The sequence below is a fragment of the Corapipo altera genome, unplaced genomic scaffold (genome assembly GCF_003945725.1).
Source record: "Corapipo altera isolate COAL_440 unplaced genomic scaffold, ASM394572v1 178, whole genome shotgun sequence".
NCBI classification, from domain to species: domain Eukaryota; kingdom Metazoa; phylum Chordata; class Aves; order Passeriformes; family Pipridae; genus Corapipo; species Corapipo altera.
The window spans coordinates 727,818-749,324 of NW_020884983.1; the positions used below are offsets into that span (position 1 = coordinate 727,818).

General features: G+C 46.8%; 1 protein-coding gene across 4 annotated transcripts in view; it reads left to right on the forward strand.

Moving 5' to 3' along the window:
• Positions 1-21,507, forward strand: part of PLXNA4 (plexin A4) — a 450,677-nt gene that overhangs the window by 349,679 nt on the left and 79,491 nt on the right. For all 4 annotated transcript variants that reach the window (XM_027665966.1, XM_027665967.1, XM_027665969.1 and 1 more), the window contains 2 exons: positions 9,503-9,703; positions 18,297-18,393. In XM_027665966.1, coding sequence (XP_027521767.1) covers positions 9,503-9,703; positions 18,297-18,393 — 298 coding nt within the window. The remainder of the gene's footprint in view (positions 1-9,502; positions 9,704-18,296; positions 18,394-21,507) is intronic.

Below are 21,507 nucleotides of genomic sequence, written 5' to 3' on the forward strand. Positions count from 1 at the left end.
ACCTTCTGATTTGGGTAAACACTTTCAGTTAATAGGTGCTTGTACAATACTTAGTTCCTGGAGCCGTGATCTCTCAGTGGGGGCTGCTCATAAGAAGTCTTTGAGCATGTACAAACAAATTAGATAATTTGCTGTTGTTTGCAAGTCATGGTGACTTGCACTGAGGTGAAGGAAAAGGTGTGTGTGAAGTGGCTTCTTCTGTTATTTTTGGGTACCTTTTGTCATCTCTGAGCCATTTGCCCTGCAGTCACCCAGCTGGCAAGGGAAAAGGCTGGTAACTTTTTCATTGTCTGTAGGATTTCATGGATTCATAGATGGTTTTGTTGGAAGGGACCTTAAAGATCTCATAGTTCCAACACCCTGCCACGGGCAGGGACAACTTCCATTAGCCCAGGTTGCTCCAAGCCTTGTCCAACCTGGCCTTGGACACTTCCAAGGGTCCCGGAGCAGCCACAGCTTCTCTGGGTAACCTGTACCACGGCCTCCCCACCCTCCCAGCCAGGAATTACTTCCTAATATCCAATCTGTCTCATCTATCTAATATCTAATAGCTAATCTATTTCTGATTTTTACTGTGGTGGATCTGCAGGAAATCTGTCATGGTGCACAAAATCTACCAAATCACAACAGGAACTGAGAAATGATGGGAAAAGGCCTCCCTGAGGGCAGTTCATCCTACCTTAACTCATAGCTTGTTGCCTTAGAGCTTTGCCTCTCCAGCCACCTTGTGAGTGACTAATCAAGGACCTGTTCGTGTGATTTCCAGGAGCAACTCAGGGAGATTAATTGGAATGAAGATGTAAGAAGCATCTGACACTCAATACCATGTCCCAGCTAAATGTTTTTCATAACCGTTGGGCTGCTCATCTTTGTAATGCAAGATTATTTATCCCACAGGACAGAGGGATCTCAGAATGCAACAGGGTAATGTTCATCTGTCCCTGCCAACATGACATCCTTGGAAAAACATCGGGAAGAGCTTATGTTGTTTTGATAGCCCAGCTCAGTGCAATGCCACTGTCATGCCTCAAGTGGCTACAGGGTTTTCTGGCTCTCTGGACATCTGTCAGGATGCTAAGATCAGTCTGGCACCCTGCAGTGTGAGGAAGGAAAGACAATTCCCCATTCAGACTTAGTCCAGGGAGATGTCTTGGCTCTCAAGCCAAAAGATTTTGCTTTTCTCCATTGTAGCATCAGCTGCATCCGCTGCTTTGGGACATGTGAGCTTTTGGGGCCTGGCCAAGGAGAAACATTCTCAGGATGCTGAAGCTGCAGATAAGAGGTGAGGCTGGAATGTGTCTCCTGCCTTGCTTGGGGCATCTCCAGGAGGCTGAGCCCAGACCCTCCTTCCCTGCCTTGAGTCCATTTGCTTTGGCTTGGGTGTTATCTCCTGCTGTCATGGCTCTTGATGAGGGGGAGGATGACAAGAGCCATGATATCATGGTCCTGACCTTCCCACTGTGGAAGCCAAAGTCTGATGACTCTCTGGGCCTCTGTCCTGGTTTCTGAAGGAAGTGGGTTTGCATCAACATGGTCCAGGTGTGCAACCTCCAGACCAGCTGTTCCTCCATCTCCTCTGTTCACTTCTGAATTCATTGGGAATTCCTGGCCTAGTTGGGCCAAAGTCTGGAGCTCTCAAAGGCACTGAGTTCCTACTAACTTTGTAAAACTGGGCAGCTTTAGAGGAGGAATAGACTTTCTGTCCTCTCTTAGGAGGAAAGTGCTACAGCTTGGGCTCAACCCTTGTTAGACATCAGAAATCCCCATGTGAGAGTGTTACCATGGGAATCCTTCTCACTTCTGAGCAAGTCTTAGCTGGATAATGTCCCTTACTCATACAAAACCTATTTTTTGACACAGTTGAATAGTAAACTTTGTTGAGGAGTGACATGTCCATGTCACTGGTACCTGCATGGATGAGCAGAAAGGGGTATTATGTCGATGCTCAAACTTTTCAGCTTCACTGGGCTGCTGGGGTGCCAGGCAGAGATGTGCAGTGATATCAAAGAATCACACAATGTTTTGGGTTGGAAGGGACCTTAGAGATCATCTAGTTCCAACCCCTCTACCATGGGCAGGGACAATACACATGAAAGGGCTTGTGAACTTCTGATGAAGTCCTTACAGAAGGACAGAAGGCTGGCTACGAAGGGTGCAGATTTAAATAATCATAATTGGAGAAGAAGTTAATTACTGCTTTACAAACTGCCTGTGCTTTCCACAGCTTTGCACAACCCATTTTCCTGTGTATGTTATTTAGAAGGACTGTCTTACTTTACCAGTGTTTTCCTTTAACAAATGACAGACTTTGTGCAATAAAATACATGGTCATTTTGTCTCTTGAACATACACCACCTTCTTCGATGCACATGATCATATTTCTTATGATTTCCAAACTCAGGAAACACTAGAACTGAGACTGTTCACATGTCTCCAGTAGCTCCTTTCTGGTGAGCAGATGGACCTCATGACAAAACCATCTACTATTTTTGTCACTAGTCCACTCCCCTCATCCAGTGACCAGAAGGCTCCTGCTCTCTGGATCATTACTTTTCCTTCTGAGAGTGTGTCAAAGCAGCAAAGGGCTGAAAAAAAGCTAATGTTGTGTCTCTATTTAAGAGGGATAAATGTGGCTCTTGGATAATTATGGCAGCCTGACCTTGATCCTTGTGAAATAATGGACCGGCTAAGAAAGACTCTATTAATAAAGAATTAAAGGAGGGCAAAATCATTAATGTTCATCAGCAGAGATGTGTGGACTGACTTCAGAGGCAGAATAGTCCTGGGTTGGATCAAGCTCTCAACAGACCTGGGTCATTTCCCAGCACTGTCTGCATGGCCTTGGGGGAGTCACTTTGCTCCCAATCAGCAGGATTTGGCAGGGATCCATGGGAGAGGAGGTTGGTTATCTTCATTTAGCTCCTGCTTTAAAGTACCCACTTCCAGGGTACCAGCACCACTCATTACTCTCCAGCCTTCACATCAGTGAGGTCAGGAACCCAAGAGGCTCTGGCAGCTGAGCTGATGCTCTGCTATCCATCAGTGGTGAGGCCCTGGCACAGATGTCCCAGAGAATCTGTGGCCGTCCCATCCCTTGAAGTGTCCAAGGCCAGGTTGAACAGGGCTTGGAGCAATCTGGGATAGTGGAAGGATAGTGGAATGCCATGATCTTTAAGGACCCTTCCAACCCAAACCATTCCATGATGTCCTGGTCTCCCTCCCTCCAGCTATGATATCTGTGCACTGATCTGGGCAAGCCAGCACTGAAATCACAGAATCACAGGACAGGCTGAGTTGGAAGGGACCCACAAGGATCATCAGCTTCCTCATGAGAGGAAGAAGAGGGGCAGGCACTGACCTCTTCTCTGTGGGGACCAGGGACAGGACCCCAGGGAATGGCCTGAAGTTGTGTCAGGGCAGGTTTGTTATTAAAGAAACTTCCCCCAGAGGGTGGTTGGGCACTGACCAGGCTCCCCAGGGCAGTGGGCACAGCCCCAAGGCTGCCAGAGCCCAAGGAGTGTTTGGATGATCTTCTCAGGCCTATGGTGTGACCCTTGGGGATGGTCCTGTGCAGGGCTGAGGGTGTAACTACCAGAGTGCACAGAGCTCAAACAGGGCCACATCTCTTCCCTAGACAGAGCACCAGCCACCTTTTCCCAGGCACAAGAATCCCTTGCAATATCCCTGAGAAAAGACAGCTGGAATTTGCTCCTGAGTGCTTGGAAGACTCTTAACTAGAAAGGAGCCACCAAAAGTGACAGAGATGCAAGGACTCAATTATGCCTTTGTTGTCTCTGCAGATGTTTACACTTCCCATAAATCCTGTTGCTTTCTCCTCATCAGCTGCCTTTAAAGTTCTGAGCGTTTTCCTCATGTATTATTACTTTTGCTGTGCCAATAAATAAGCACACCATCAATCAAACTAACAACACTGCAAACTTAGGAAGTGCAGATAAAATATATGGTGCATTAAAAAATTCTTTGACCGGGTGAGCTTTTTTTTTTTTGGAGCTGGTTTGATTGCTGCTGGTGTCGATGTAAATTTGGGGGAAGTATATCCAGAAATTTATGGAGCTTGGAATCCTGCCTACAAGGCATTGACCTGATTCCACTTTATAACATAATAACGTTCCCCGGTACCGTTTGTGTAAATTTTAAATATAATTTTTATGATGTTAAGAATTAGTGGTGTAATAATGTAAACACAGCGTGGACTGTAAGTCACCCCTTCCCCTCCCTCACTGGGAACGCTGAGCTCCTTGCTGCTTCCTTCTCCACATTATCCAGGGTCTGGAAAGCTGTGCAGGAGTTTAAAAGTGATTCATCAAAGGAACCAGCTTGTCAGCCCTGGAGCCTGAAGGCCTTCGTGTGCAGCAGAACGAGGGAGCTGCTACACAGACCTCAGGTGGTGACCCCGAGTGACTGTGTGAAGGTGTGAGAGAGAAGTTCAGGCAACAGGCAGTCCCTGCTGCCTCTCATTTGTGAATTTACTGTTTTCCTGCTTTTTATCCAGGTGAAATCTGATTTCTCTAAAGTCAGTGAAAGGTTGGGGGGTTTTTTGCCTCTTTTTTGCCTGTTTTTTTGCCTGGATTTCCCCTCCTTTTTCTCATTCCTTCCCTTTCTTTTCTTTCTCTTTCCTTGTTCTGTGTTTGTCATGATGTTTTCTAATCTAATCTGATTTACAGAGCATCCAGATGCCGTGGTCTAGATATCTTTATAAATACCCAATCCCTGTCTCTCAACTCTTACCCTCTTGACTTGATTACAGCACAGTGTGGGCGGGTGAGAAAGCCACAGGGAGCACAGGGAAAAACAGAACATTGCAGCTCAGCAGAGGAGATGAACAAAAGATGTATTTATTTATGTGATATGTGAGTAAATAACAATCTGAGTTTCATTTCTTGTGGGGCCCCAAAGGTCTTGAGTGAGTAAATTCTGCTTCCCTCTCAGATTCACTTTACAGTCACGTTTTTTCCACGCAAGATGGCTCGGACAAGGCACAAAGATGGTGGGTGGATGAGGGATATTGAAAAGAAAGTCTTAAAAAAAACCCCTAAATTTGAGGGTGAAGAAATGGAGAAGAAAGAAAAAGGGAACTGGATGCTTTGAGATGAGTAATAAAGGAATTGGTGGTGGTGGCTGTGTCTGGTCCTGAATGGAGATGACTCCTGCCCTTCTGGGAAAGGAAGGGTGAAAATCCACTGCCAAGGGTTGAGTTTATCTTGCCAAAGATTCCTCCAGTGAGGTCAGTGATAGGTGAGCTCTAAGTGGAGATCCAGCCAGTGCTACCAGGGATCATGAGGAGCAAGTATGAGGGAAAAGTTGGAAAGATTCCCTCACCTGGATGCTCTGGGTGAGGAGAGATGCACAAGTGAAGACGAGTGAACTGGGACAGCAGTATAAGGTGGAGATTGTTGATGGGTAGATGGGTCATTGTGTTAAACCTTCATGGATGTTTTACCTGTTCCCATGTGGAATGCCCCCAATCAAAGTAGATAAAACCCATTGTCTTTTGGAAAGTGGGAAACACTTTGATGACACTTCAGATCATAACCCTGGCCAAAACCAGTAACAGAGAGTGAAACTGTACAAAATAAGGTTGGAATAAAACCCATGTAGCATCACAAGGCTGTGAAAGATCCCTACATTCCTAGGAGAGGATGATAACTCAGAGTATCTGGTCAGCCTCCAGCTTATACTGGGAAAAAGCAGGATGAAATTTCCATGAAATCATAACTCTAGGTGTATAAAGCACCATAAAGGAGCCTAACTAATTAGTTCAGGGCTAAGACCACACGACCTCAGAGAGTTTTCATCGTTCCCTTTAGCAGAATCCTCCTGATGGCTCTCACTGGGGACTCACTCAGATTTTGTGATGGAGGCCATAACACATATGGGAGAGAAAAGGTTCTCATATTTCTGAGACTTTTATTATTTCTGCAAGCCACAACAAAACACATTCACAGCCGCTCTGTGAGGAGTTATAAATAAAGAAAATTAAACTACCATCGACCCAATGAGTCCAGCCCATTTCATGCAGCGTTTTCACTGCAAAAGCTCCCTGACTTGGTAATTGGCAAAATTTTGGTGATGTGAGGTGTGCATTGCTGCTGATAGGAGTAATTGGCAAGGGTGGGGGATATTATTGTAAATGGTCTGACTCATCTGAAAGCATTTAAGGAATAGAATGAAGCTACACACACAAAATGAATCAACAACGATCCTCTGGGTTCTGAACAATCTGCCCTTCGAGTCGGGCAAAAGGCTTAATTTATTTTATACCAATTCCAAAAGGGGTGAGATTGTGCCCTTCTTTGGTGCAGTTGTTGGCAGTATATTTTTATTTCCTCTACATCATGTGAAAAACATATTTTCCAGCCTAGGTGATGTCCATTGCAGAGGAGAAGGGTGCAGAGAAAGTGCCTCCACTGTAAAATACCCAAGATAAATCTTTTTTAAGGACCCCTCTGCTTGGGTCTGCTCTGAGCAGCTTGTTGTTTTCCCCTCAAAAATACAAACCTGGCCGGGCACCCAAAGCTTGACACAGGCTGCAAAATGAGTTCTGTGTGAATCTGAACCCAGAGCCTCGTCCAAGCTCTGAGGTTTTATGCAGCACAACACCCAATGAAATTGCCTCTTCCCCTCCCCGTTTCAATTAGAAAGAACATTAGGTCAATCAGATAAAGCCACATTGGGAGGATTTCCTCTTTATGGCGCTTGCCTCTTCAATTATCTATAATGAACTTCCTCACAGCACTGCAAAGCTTTTTATATGCAAACGAATCCTGTTTTGGGGCTGCCTCAATCACGGCTTGTTAATGAACTTGAAACAAGTGTTATCGGAAAGGTTACAGCACCAGCGGTGGAGGGGGACGGGATAAAGCTCCACAAGAAAGACCAGGCTGAAGAGCTGGGATTGGCCTGCAGGTAACAGGGTGGACTATCTCCAACCTCCATCCTCCAGCTCCCATCAGAGGCTTTGCTGTTTGACAGACATCAAGCGAAATGCCCACTCTTGGGAAACGGCTGCTCAGCGGCAGATACGGCTTTCCCATCCTCCTGTCCCACTGATTCCCTCTGCCAATGCATCTCTCTCTCAACTCCTGTGGCTGGGGAGGGAAAAAAAATGGAGAGGATGTTGCCAAGGTCTTTTCTTCTGCCAGGAGAAAGAGAGGAAGCAGATGCAGAAGCCCCAGGACATGTTGGGCACGTGACGGGGAAGGGTCGGGGGTGTTGAAACCATTTAGTCCCAAATAGTGTTTACATGTGGTATCTGCTGGCATGATCAGCACTGGAAACTCTCTCTCTTGCTTGAATACGGCCTAGACCATCTTCTTCCCCTGTCCTCTGGGTTTTTATAGGTCTAAATCACACAGAGTTATAGATTATACCTCATTTTCTCATGCTGAGTATCTACTTAACCCTGCATTTATCCTTAGCGCTGGTGTGTAGGACCATTGAACTCAAGGTTGGGAAGACTTTCTAAATGGTAAAGCCTTGCTCTTTAATCAAGAAAAACATTTCTCTGGCACTCTAACCATTGTGTTTGAGTGTTAGTAACTCCCTAGAGATGTTTCATCACAGGGCAGCCCAGCAGCAGAAGGGCGTGTTGGAACAGGGTGTAGCCCCTCAAGCACTCAATCCTGCCCCCCCTGAGTGCAGAGAATCACAGTTATGAAGTTCATCACTGAATTGCAGTCACCCATGGGCTTTCCCTTCCACCTCCAATGCTTACACCTTCCAACCAGGTTAACCTGATGGCCTGTTAAGCCTCAACCCTTGGTAGCAGGTATCAAACCAGGCCTAGTGCCAGTTTAGGGGGAAAACAGACACTGGACCCAGGATAGTTCAGCTCCACCCAGCTCCTGTCCAGGTTCTGGTGCCAACCTGGGCAAGGCCAATTGGAGCCCACCAGTAGCTCTCAGCCTCTAAGTGCAGATGGGAAATCATGTGGCCCTGAAGGACTCTTCTGTCTGGTATCCTCACCAGGACAGACAGACCCTCTTTGGGACTTGAGGAAGGCTTCTGGACCTCACTGCAGGGATGCATTGGGTGGTTACTGGATTTTCCTCCTGCCCCTGGATCGACTCACACATGCAATGTCATGACTGATGGCTCTTGTAATTCTGCTCGTGGTTGATGTAACTGCAGATGTTACACATCTAATCCATTTCTTTATCTCCCTAAGCTGTTTGCTTCAGTAAGATGCTCCCACCATCTGCCCTAACAAGCTCACAGGCTCTCAATAAGCCATAAATTCCACTTTTGAACCTTTCAGTTCTTTTCCCTCCTTTTCTCCCCTGAATCAGTCACTTTCCTTTTGCTGACCCCTACAGATTAAGGTTGCACCTCTTTAAGGAAGTTCCCTGTCTCTGCTGGCCCCAACTGGGCCTGGCTTTAATGTTGGACAGGACAGGCTGAAATGGTGTCGCTCTTTGGACTGGGCAGGGTGGATGCATCATTATGATGCTGGAGCTCTCTACAGAGAGCAAACAGTGTGCCAAATGTGAAAAGGAGGGGACAGACTTGACCTTGGCATCTGAGAGTTGAAAAGAATCACTGAGGGGACGGGCAGACACTCACAGGGGGTGTGGTCTGTGCTTTTGTTTTGTAGCCTGTTGCAGTGGTTTATTTAAGGGATCCCATTTTATATCAAATGGCCTTACATTAGCCAGGAAAAAGCTGCAGTAATTTCCTAAAGATGTGGTAGCTTCCTAGAATCCATGGATGTGACAGCTTGTCTGACTGTGCTGTGAGGAAGCAGCACGTGGCCACTCTAAAGCTGTGCAAATTAATGACACTTTGAGTGCAGCCTCCTGCGTGCCACCCTTGGGTGCCCAGACCTCTACCTTTGTGAGGGACCCACCCAGAGGCACCAGATTAACAACATCCACTTGGCATTGCTCCTTTGGTGAGCCTTTCCAAGGGATCTCCACACACTGTGTAACGGTTGTTTCTTGGGAGATGGATCTATATGTAATAAATATTTTGTCCTCCTCTAAGCCAAAATAAACTCTCTTTTTAACATCCCCGACTCCATAGGCTGCAACACATCTTGCTGGAGCTGGCTGGAGCTGTGGCTTTTGTATAATGGTGTTGGAAAGCAAGGAATTATGCTCAGGTTTTGGCTTTATTCACTTCTATCACAGCATTGTGACTGGACTAAACCCATGGAAGGAACATGATTCCTTTTCCATTACCTGAATAACAGAGCAGGTATTAAAAAACACCAGAGGTGGCTTCCCTGGGTCCTGAAGGCTGCAAGTCTGCGGTGTAAGCAAGGGAGATAGGAAAGGATGGTCTGTAAAAGAAATCCTTCCTCTCCTATTTATCTGAGCCTTCCCTGTAACACCCCCTAATTCCCCCGTAACAGACCGAGGTCCAGAGAGCTGCAAAGGATTTGTAAGCAGGCAAGTGAGAAGGTTGAGAAGCATCAGAGGGCTCCACCTGGGGGTGGGAAACCCCATGTGCTGACTTACTGTGCTGTCTGCTCTCTCCCCAGGACTGTCCCCAGCTGCTGCAGGCTGAGAAGATCCTGGTGCCAGTGGAAGTGATCAAACCCATCACGCTGAAGGCCAAGAACCTGCCCCAGCCTCAGTCGGGCCAGAGAGGCTACGAGTGCATCCTGAACATCCAGGGCAGCGAGCAGAGGGTGCCAGCTCTGAGGTTCAACAGCTCCAGTGTGCAGTGCCAGAACACTTCGGTGAGCGAGCCCTGTGTGCCTGGGAGAGCTGCAGGGGCCACACAGGACCAAAAGTGCCCACAGCACTGTCCCAGTGGGATCTAGGGTGGTGTCACAGCCCTTTTTGCCTTACTGAGGGTACTGGAGCTGTTAAATCTAGAGAAGAGGCTCAAGGGATGCTTTATTGCTCTCTATAATCCTCTGAAAAGAGGGTGTAGCTGGGTGAGGGTCATTGTGTTCTCCCAGATAACAAGGACAAGGGGAAATGGCCTCAAGTTGTGCTGGAGAGTTTCAGGTTGGACAGCAGGAAAAATTTCTTCACTGAGAGTGGTTAAGCGTTAGAACATGCTGTCCAGGGAAGCTGTGGAGTCACCATCCCTGGAAGTGTTTAGAAGACGTGTAGACATAGGACTCGGCGGTGTGGTTTAGTGGGCAAGAGGATATTTGGTCATAGGTTGGACTTGATGATCTTGGAGGTCTTTTCCAGCCTCAATGATTCTATGATTCCAACCACAGTCAAGGAAATGCTGGCTGGTAGCTTGAAAACTGCCTCTTTTTCTCATCAGACTGGCTGGTGTCACCACACAGTAGTTGCTTCTGGCCCCAGAGCCCTGGATCCCAATATTTGGTCATGCTGGAGCACCTTAGCCATGACCTACAAGGCATCATTGTCAGCTTAACCTGCTCATATCCTCACAGTGCCACAAACAGGGTTTCCAGATGGAGAGTTTAGGTTATTTTGTAGGGGTTTGGTGATGGGACACAGAAAACCCCATATAAACAGCCTGATGGGAGTCAAAAGAAGAGTGAGATCACAGAATGCTTTGGGTTGGAAGAGACCTTAAAGATCATCTCATTCCAACCCTCTGCCATGGGCAGGGGCACCTTCCACTAGACCAGGCTGCTCAAAGCCCCGTCCAGCCTGGCCTTGGGTTGAGTCAGACCTTCCTGCAGCCACTGACTCACCACATGCCCTCTGGTGAGTCCATTTTTCCCTCTGCCCACCTCCATTTCCCATCTGCAGTGCAGGGCCAGTGACCCCCCTCCCAGGGAGCCTGTGTGAGTCATGACAGCGCTGTCACCACAGCTGTGCCCGTTCTGGGGACAAATCAGTCATCTACCAGGAGCTATTCCTACCAGCAACAGCGGTCTCTACTTCTCCAGAGTCTTCTCCATGAGGTTCATGTCTCCGAGTTATGCATCTGAGTCATTTTCACTGCTGCTGCGAGATGATTTATTAGTCAAAGAGCTAATTACAGGCTTTAGCCACTTCACCTCGGCTCTGCCACTCCACGCTGGGCACTGCTTGTCACAACATCTTCTGCTGCATTAGGCACCAGCTGAACATCGCAGGCACTTCGCACATTTTACGATCCTTTGCAAACAATCAACTTCCCAATGAGGCTCTTTTATTTGTTTCTTTGTCCCTCTCCCTCCCTCCTCCTGATTTTCATCACCGGTTAATGACCTGTGGGCTTCCAGGTTTGTGGTTTCACAGAAATAGGTGGCCTGAGAAGTTAAGAAGGTATTACACTTTTTTAAAAAAAGTATTTTCTTTTACAATGGTGAAAAAGAGGTATTATATGGACATGGGCAGAGATTATATATCTGTCCAAAGAGCCTTAGCAGGGAGGAGAGACCTTTAAAGACCTTCTAGAGCCAGGAATTCTCTGGCATACATAGGCATTAGCATGAATTATCTCAGGATGATTTTAAGCATAGTTGGGCTGAGCAGGAGATTAACTCCAGCCAGTCTCAGCTTTTGTGGGACCCAATAAATGTCTCTGGTTTTGAGAAACAATGATTGCTATTCCCACACCACCTGCCTGCCCCAAGAAGCTGCAGTGCCTGGGACTGGAGAAGTGGGGTTCCACGAGCCCCCAGCTGGATTTCCTCATGGAATACCTGAGTGCTGTGACTGCACCATTTTGATCTTAATGTCTGTTTTGCTGAACCAGAACACTCCAGGCTGTGCCAGAGCTGCAGAGGGTCGCAGGGCTGAGTCGCAGGGCTGATGCCAAGGCACTGGCACCCCATGACCTCCCTGCTGTATGTTGTCTGTAGGATGCTTGTCCCCTGTTTGGTGGTGGCTCAAGTGGATCTATTTCTTCTCCAGGAAGAGAGGCTCATTTGGGAATAAAATCAACTCTTTTTTCTGTGCTGTTTTCTGCCTCCTCTCCCTTTTCCTCTGCCCTCCCCTTTCCCTCTCCCTTGTTTTCCTCCTCTTCCTTCTTTTTACTTCCCTTTCCTTTTCTCCCCTTTTCTTTTGAAGGTCCTTTAACTCTGATTTGAGTTCTTTTTTCTTCTTCTTTTTTTTTTTTTTTATTTCTGAGAAATGTTATTTCATTGTTGCTCTGAATTTGCCAGACACTGAGAGAAAGAGATGTGGAAGGGAGAGCCAGACAAAAGAAAGCAAAATTCACACAGCTACAAAAAGGGAACAGAGAAGCCCTGGCTGTTTAAGCAGGTGGCAGAGGACACAGACAATAGGGAAGGAGTGCTGGAGATATGTCTCCATCATGATTATTCCCTTCCCTGCCAGAATTAGCATTCAGCCTGGAGCCACTGTGATACAATGAGCCTCTGCTTCGGGGGTCACCTGGCTTTAGAAACAGCCGAGTGAGCTTGTTTGCAAACTGAATCAACCCCCTTTGGCAGAGCTTTTTACTCAGCACAGTTGCTGGAGGAGGCACTGAATGTAGCACCTGCATTGCAGGCTTGGAGAAGGTCCAAAGGAGGGTGGGAGGATGTGTTGTGATGGTGTGTCCCCGAAGGGATGCTGTCCTGCCAGCAGGTCTGTTGGTGGTGCACATTAGGCCAAGCAATCGCTCCTGCCTTGTTTTCCATCCTAAGCTTCAAGATCTACCCCCTCCTGTCACACATTGGGCACCAATGAGCTCAGATTTGCCCCTTACACAATAACTTTTGCAAAACACAGGATTTTTTTCCTGCTTTCACACAGGATGGAATCAGGGACAAGCCTTAACTCTTGCCTTGCATTTCCTGATCCCTCAAGGTTTACACCAAGGATCAGAACCATCTTAGGCAGGCACTTTTCTAAGTGGCTCCAACTTCAGTTTGAGGGTGCTCTAAGGACACTCAGGGGGGACCAGCCTATCTCGTGGTGTGTCAGGGATGTCATATCCAGTTCTGATGGTCCCTGGGTGCTCAGCCCAGTCAGGACTCAGATCTACCCCTCTCCCTGTCTTTCCTGGAGATGTTTCATTTGATAACAGCAATAAGTCACCGCAGGCAGCACATTTCGGGACAATTATTGTTCTTGTCAAGTGGTTTGAGACTCTCAGCTCTGGGCTTTGTCCCCTGTCACACCACCCAAGGCATGCAATTATCACTCAGAGGTGCCCTACCTGCCAATCCTTATTGCACTTGTGATAGCTCTGCCAACAGCCTGGACACGGAGTGATGGGCGGAAATGAAAAGGGAGGGGAGCAAAGGAGACATATAAATAAGTAAGTAAAAATGTCAGCAGGAAGGGCTGAAATTGCTGGATGTATCAGGGCAGAGAGCAATCTTCCCAGTGGGAAACAGTGGGAGCCCCAGCACTTGCAATCAGCCCAGTATTATCAGCCTTTGGCACGAGGAAGAGGGAGATGGGTGAGGGATGACCCACCTGAGCATGCCATGATTATTGCCATTACCTGCTTCAGTGACTAATCCCATACCCTTGGGTGGTGTGAGCCTGCCCACCCCTGGCCTTGGCACACACAGGGGGCAGGCACTGATTCCTGGCAGCAAAATCCCTGCTGATAATTTGTCTCAAGTCCTTCACAGGTCTGTGTGTCGTGAGACCCGAGGTGGTGCAGCTGAAAGTGCTGTGTGACTTAGGGACAGGAAAGCAAGGATGTTCTATTTGTCACATCATTGCACTTCAGCAAGAGATCTCAGTGGCATTTGACTCTGTGGTGTGGCTCACAGAGGAGCAAGTGATAAAAAAAACCCCAAAAACCAATAAAAAGCAGAGCAGGGAAAAAAATGAGGAGTTCTGTTCACAGAAATCATGGGAAAACACAGTTATGGGTGGCCAAAAGAAAAGCACAGGGCTGTGAGTTGTAGAATCATAGAATGGTTTGGGTTGGAAGGCATCTTAAAGATCATCTAGTTCCAACCCCTTTGCCACGGGCAGGAATGCCAGCCTTGCACATCTGCTTCTCAATTATTTTGATGCATTATTATCACTTGTCTACATTCAAACCTCACAGAGAAACCCCAATCGTGACACGGGTTCTGTTGGCCTGAGTGATACCCAGACACAAAAATTCAGCCCCAGCTCTGGGAAGCAAAGAGTCCAAGAAGATGGGTTGACTGTGAACAAGAAGTTTTCTTCTGCTCAGTTTATGACTGGAAAAATGATGCAAAGAGGGATTCAATGATTTGCACAGGATTACAAAAGGAGTTAGTGGTAGAGCCAGGTACAGAAATCAATCCTCAGGCCTGAGCTTTAATCACAAAAGTGGTGTCAGGGAAAACAGACTAACACTAAAATACTGCTAAAATGCTGTTTTTCTGCAGATCTTCCCCCACTGCTGGACATTCTTAAAATATAAAGGGGAAACATCATGAAGTCACTCTTCCTTTATCATCCTAAGTGTGCCCAAGACAAATTACCCAAGGGCTTTACCCTGTGACACAACAACCCAGCAGGATACAGCAAGTGGCCAAGAGTGGATGTGGATTTGCACAAACTGCAGAAGTATCTGATACAAGGAAAGAGTCTGAGAGGCAAAAAAAAAGACACTTGGGAGTTCAAGTGAATTACAACAGCTCCTTCTAGCAGCATTTTGGCATTCTCAGTTTGGCCCTCTGAACTGCCCATGATTTTGTGCTTTGATTTGATTTTCATGACTGTGATCCAGATTTGGCAGGTTTAGGGGTCAGATTTGCACACTCTGAGCAGTTTTGCTGTGTTGGAGGCAGGGAAGGTGTCCAGCCAAGCCCTAATGGTGTGAACACTCCCAGCAGGAGTACCCAGGAAGCTCCACTGTCCCGGAGATCGATGCACCATCCCTTTTTTCTTCCCTGGAACACGCTTCCATCTTATTGTCACAGCTGAGTGAGTCCTTTTCAAAGACTCCTGTTGAGTTCAGCGGGCTTTGAAGAGGGGTCACAATGAGTGAGCAGCTCCTGTGGTCTGCAGAGGACGGAGCGTTTGCTCGCTGGTACTTTGCAAATCGCTCCGTTTCGCTGCCATGCAGCCCAAAAATCATCTGATCAGATCATGGCAGTGTGAGCATCCTCATTCCTGGCTTCATTCTTGGGGCTCTTCCACGGGGATCCCCTTGCTTATTCCCTCGTATCCATTTCTAGCTCTGGATCAAGCCTACTGAGTTAAAAAGCTTAATATGTGTTTGTTCCTGGTGCTGCAGGTGAGATAAGATCTGAATTCCCAGCTGGGCTCCTGCTGCTGGCACTGGGATCCTCCCTGGGATGAAAGGCTTTGGGGGACTCCAGCTGTCTGTCCCTTGGCAACCCTGCCTGGTCTCTGCTTTCTCATGAGGAGCAGAGGAGGGGCAGGCACTGATCTCTGTGGGGACCAGGGACAGGACCCCAGGGAATGGCCTGAAGTTCTGTCAGGAAAGGTTTAGGTTGGATATTAAATAAAGGAACTTCCCCCAGAGGGCTGTTGGGCACTGAACAGGCTCCCCATGGCAATGGGCACAGCCCCAAGGCTGACAGAGCTCAAGGAGTGTTTGGATGATCCTCTCAGGCCCATGGTGTGACTCTTGGGGATGGTCCTGTGCAGGGCTGAGGGCTGGACTCTATGATCCTTGTGGGTCCCTTCCAACCCAGCATATTGCATGATTCTGTAAATCCCAAACACATGAGGCTCTGGGGGAGGCAGAATGTAGCACTTCCTAAGACTCATCTGACTTTAGGGTGACCAGGAGTTCTAAATATCCCCTTTCCCGTTCCCAACCAGCATTTTCAAAGCACTGTGCAGAGCAGGCATTGCTGAGTGGCACAAGATTAATTATTCACTGCTTCTCAGGCACTGTCCTTCCCACTCCTGTCTCCCCATCCTCACCCCAAGCTCAGAAAAGCTGTGAACAGCCAGTGGTGTGAGTCCAAGCAGCTCTGCATCATCTTGCATCTCGCTGGCAGTGACACCACAAAGTGTCATAAAAATGCTAATGCTGAATGAGACTGGAGGGAACAGCCCTGTTGCAAAGGGTAACCTGTGGCTGCTCTTTACTTCCATGGAAACCACAGAGCTTATACCCATAAATACCCCACAACTAGATCATGATCACAGGCTTTTGCAGATTAATGGCTAATTGTGTTTAGTTTGTCCAAAGAGGAATTACTGTGAAACCAGCTCTCACTCTACTGTAATGGACAGAAATCACCATCTATGATTTACTCCCAATTATATGGCAATTAAGGGATACAGGAAAAACTTCCTGTAAAGGCTCAGAGCTTTGGCATCTCTGTGGAAAATCACATTGAGACTTTAAGCTGTAGGGAACACTTCACTGCTCTCTAAGATGTGCCCAACCAAACCAGACACCTGGCTGAGTTATATTTAACATTTTAGTGGAGAAAACATCTTTTTCTTTAAAAGCGGGAGTTTGTCCCACCATAGATCCCAGTGCAGAGGGAGATTCCTGCTTTGAGGAGGGTAAATCCTTCAGTAACAGAAGCAGACATGGAATGTTTCTCCCCTTCTTGCTCTGTTCCCATTCTGTCCTTTAATCAACCATCTCCTCTCCCTTTATGAGGCTTTTTGCCTTTTGGTGGAGTGTGGGATGGAGGCTGTTGATGGAGGTTGGCAGTGGGATCTGAGGGGCAACTGAGTGAACCCTGTGTGAACTGGCTGAAGATAAATTAAAATTTAGCTGAAAAAAAAAGCACTGTCAGAGAGTTCTCCAAGTGGAGAGGGCCTCCAGAGACCAGCTTCCCTTTCCTTCCTTCAGGCCACCTCTGTGAACCTTGACTGTCCTTGACAAGTGTTTGTTTAAATCTGTCCAACTCTCTCTGAAGTTTTCTATGGCTTTTTTTAAGATGCATTTGCTGGAAACTGGATACTCCTCACTCCAGCTGAAGCCTTTCTGGTTCTGAGCAGGGAAAAATGTTTGCATCCCAGGGTTTACATATGTGACAAACTCTATTTGGTCCATCCCCAAGTGAGAATTGCTTGGGTTTTGGCAGCAATATGGCATTGCTGATTCAGTCTGTTTATGATCCCCAGCAGTCCCCAGTCTCTCCTGCAGCACTGGCCAGTCACTCCAATTTCATAGTTGTTTGCATTGATTTCTCCTACTGAAAAATAGACCCTATTTGCCTGCTTTGAATTTTGGGTGGTTGATTTTGGCCTGTTTTTCTCCCATTTGCCAAGTTTGTTTTGAATTCTTAACCCTACACCCTCTCCCAGAACAGTGTCATTCATGAAATCTGTAGCCTATTATCCAAGTCAATAGTGAAAATACTGAGAAATGCCAGATCCAGGACAGAATTCCTTTTGAAACATCCTCCCCAGCCTGCCATGGAATTATCTGACTTTTTTTTTTTTGCATAAATCTTAAGGTGGCTTCTTTTAGTTCATATTTCCCTGCTTTGTTTATGGGAATCTCCTGTAGGGCAGTAGCAAATACTTTACTGAAATCAAGATAAATGACATCTGCTGCTTTCCCTTTATCCACAAAGTCATTAAGCCTGTCAAAAAGGAAATTAGATTGGGTTGACACAATTTGTTCTTGACAAATCTATGCTGGCTGATTTTTATCACCTTATCATCTCACAGGTGCTTATAAATTGATTGTTTAATAATTTGATGTACTTTCTTTCAGGGAAGCCAAGTTAGGCTGACAGGTCTATAATTACACAGAACCTCCATTTTCCCCTTTTTTTTCCATGATGTGCCCATTCCCTGATTTCTGAGACCTCACTCAGCTTCCAAGAGTCCTTCAAAACACCACTGGTGTAGGTAACCCCATAAATGTACTCAGCACCTGTGGATTACACAGCAGAGGTACAGTTGGATGACAGACCCAAAATGTGTTGTTTACACCTTAAAAGGCATCCAAGAGTTGGCAAGATATATTCCAGAGCTGTTCTCAGCACCTGGAAGGTGGATTTCCAATTTATCACATGTGGGGAATGGCTTTAAGTGGAAAGAAGACAGGGTTAAATTGGATATTAGGAAGAGATTCTTCCCTGTGAGGGTGGGGAGGCCCTGGCACAGGTTTCCCAGAGAAGCTGTGGCTGCCCCTGGATCCTTGGAAGTGTCCAAGGCCAGGTTGGACAGGGCTTGGAGCAACCTGGGATAGTAGAAGTTGTCCCTGCCCATGGCAGGAGGTGGAACTGGATGATTTTTAAGGTCTCTTCCAACTCACACCTGTAATTCTATGATTCTGTGAATATTCCCCCAATGGCTGAAAGAACTGCTGAGAGGGGCATGGTTTGAGATCCACAGCTTTGAGAGCATCCCACGGCATTGTGGAAGGTGATGGTGACTAGGAAGGTGTCTGACAGCTCCATTTCTCTTGTTCACAATGTGCAGCAGCACCTCTTGCCTTGTCCCACCCCCTCCCCACCTCTGGGCACTTTGTAAGTCTGTGTTTGGGGTTTTCTTTCGTTTTTTCTCTCCCACTTCCAGTATTCCTACGAAGGGATGGAGATTAACAGCCTGCCAGTGGAGCTGACTGTCGTGTGGAACGGGAATTTCAACATTGACAACCCGGCACAGAACAAAGGTAAGGAGTTATTTCAACTTGTCCTTGGAAGTGGTAACCTTAGCAACGGGCAGCAGCGCTCCCCTACACTTAACAAAACCGCCACCATCTCCCCTGTGCTGTCTGGTACAGATGCACTTGTTCTCCACACTCTGCAAATCACCAATTTTTGTGTGCTTTGTGTCCTCCTCTCTCCCCCTCCCCAGCCCTCCAGTTCTCTCTTTCCACCTGGGAAATGCAACTCTCCCTCCCACTTGTGTTGCTTTCCCTCTCCCTTCGTCGTCTTCGCCTCCCGCTTCTCCCCGCGGTTTTTTTTGTGTGTGATTTTCATGCCCCTCCTTCTCCAGGTTTCTCCCCCTCTTTATTGCTCCTGCAGGGATGCTCTTCAAGTGAACATGCAGGGAGACCAGGCTCTAGCAATGAGCAGGGGAAGGGAGAGGGGGGGCACAAAGGCTGCAGCTCACCAGTGGGAACATTCTGAACAAAATAAAATGAGAATGAGAAGAGGTCTGAAAAGCACCTCTTGCCCAGAGCCTGGCTCTGTTCAACCACCTCTGATGGCACAGGATTGATGTACCCGTCACAGAGGGACCCTGCACATCTAGCAGGGGTTTTTTTCCTGGCGGTGGATGGTCCATCCACGTCTTCTTCTTCTTCCTTCTTGTCCATCCACCCTGAAATCTTTCCCCCAGGCAACCCCTCCTCTTGGCTGCTCTGCATTTGCAGCTCAGACCTGCAGATTCTCTCCTTCTCACATCACCACCTCTCAGAAGTTTCTCCCTCCCTCTCTTTACCTTCTCCTGGACACTTTCCACGTCTTCTCCCACTCCATCCCTCTCCATCAGGCACTCCCACACTACTCTCACACCATTTCACACCCACCCTCATGCTGAGGGGTGATGGGTGAGGTTCCCACCAACACCATATGGAAGCTGGAGAGCAGTACACAATTCAACTCTTCTTCCCACGGCTTGACCCCTTTCTGTCCTTCTCCCCCTGCTCCCACCTCTCTGATGTCTTTCTCCAACAGCCAGTGGGTTCAGATCACCAGTCTGGATGACAAAGGTCCTGCACTTTCCCCCCCCCAAACTTGTTAAAGGGTTAAATGCACTCATTGAACACAACAGGCTGGAGACCCTTGTCCAGCCCTGGCATCCAGTAATGTGTTGAAACTGCTGCTCTCCCTCCATGCTGAAGTTGTCTCCTGCTCTCCAAGCTGTGCCAAGGCATTGCCAGGACACTGCTAATTTCCATGGGCCCAAACAGTGCCATGGACTGTGAGAACCTTCAGCAATGTGGGTTGGAGGTCGGAATTTGGGCACTTGCCCCAGTCCTGCTTAGTTTTCTGCTCCCATTATAAGCTGAGCGTTCCTGACACAACATGGGCCACATCAAGAGTGTGGACCCTTTTTTTTGGGTTAGTCCTGAACTGTCCAAGGTGATGTAAGATTAAAATCAAGCTCATAATCATGATGATTGTGTCTTTTGGTGCTGGGAACATAAACCAGACCAGAAGATGAAGCCAAGAAATATCTTGTGGTGTTTAGTCCTTGGCACAAGAACCTACCCAAGAACTTACAAGTTCCTGGGTTATTAAAAGCCAAAATGTTGTAAGTAGTGACTAAGAAAAATCTAGGAAGTGTCACTGGCTGATGACTATCCCAAGTGAGTAATTTTCATGATGTCATCACGTTTTGGATCAGGAGGAGAGCTTAGGCTTGTGCCCATGGATGTACCACATGGAGGCTTAGCACCTGCTCTTAAGGAGACAGAGAGCTGCCTTCAGGTCACCAAGATCCCATTCCTTTCACATCCAGCATCCTACAGGCTGGACTGGCAGGTTGAGACCCAAAACCTAAACCAAACTGCCTGCAGAGATGCTCACTGGGGGCATCTCAAGCAGAACAACTCAGTAAATTTGAGGAAATCTAAGAGAACATTAAGGAAAACGCTGAATCCTTGCAGTCTGTGGCACACTGTCAGTGACAGATGCTTTGCAAGCTTTTTTTGGGGGTACTTTTGGGTACTCTTCTTGCACTCAGACTAGAGAAATAACGAGTTTCTGAGCTTTCCCTTGCATGGGCCAATACTTGCTGACTTCTTGGGTGCAGGTGTGAAGAGACAGAGCTTTTCAGGACATGTATCCAGAGCCTTTGAGCTTTGGGATTGTGTGTAGTGATAACCACAGACAAGATTTTGGTCACCTACAGGCACAGCAAAACAGAAGCACAGAGGAAAAAATCCCCTGTTTCCTAAAGAAATCCCCCAACATGCCCACAAATACAGAAAAAACCCCCTAAGTCTGAGAGCCTTGATTGTATCATCATCATCTTCTGGGAGGACAATTCTTTTATCAGGCCTCAGCTTACACAGCTGCAAAATAAGGATAAATAACATGATCTTGTTTCGTAGGAGGGCTGCAACATTTTTAGGCTTTATTTGAAGAAGCTCTGAGTGCTTCTAATCACTTAACAGCCCAAACTGGAGCTAAGCATTAATCACTGTCTTGTATTAGAGGGGGATCAACTCAGAGCTTCAAAATGTAAAGCAGACTCAATTTCTGGAGCAGGAGAAGGGGGAAAGGCTGATTGTGAATCCCTGGATTCAGCCTCAGAGTGAACCATTGTGTATTTACTATTAAGTATTTTTACTATATATTTACATTTATTTAAATATTATATTCTATATTACATTATTTTATATATAATATATTTATATATTATATTATTTATATATTAATAAAGAATGTGTTTGTATTTATACTGTATATAAATATATAGTATATAATATGTAATTAATTTAATATTATTTCTATTAAGTAAGAAACCAGAGTGGCATCAACTTAACATGCAGTTCTGAGTAGTTTCACCCTGGACAAATCCCCAAGTTTAAGCTCTGGGTTAACCTGGTCTAGAAAATCATTTTAAGATGAAGTGCTGAGGCTGAGGCTGGTTACAGGTGGCACTTTATGACATTCAGTCTCTGAAAAAGGAAGGGACTGAGGCCAAGTCACTGCTCAAGCACAGTTCCCCCAAACCTCTCCATACTTTGACTTCCTTCTGCTCTCAGCTTCCATAAATACCTTTCCTGGGGGGTGAACTCTAACAAGTGCAGCTTATTTCGAGAAGGATGTCC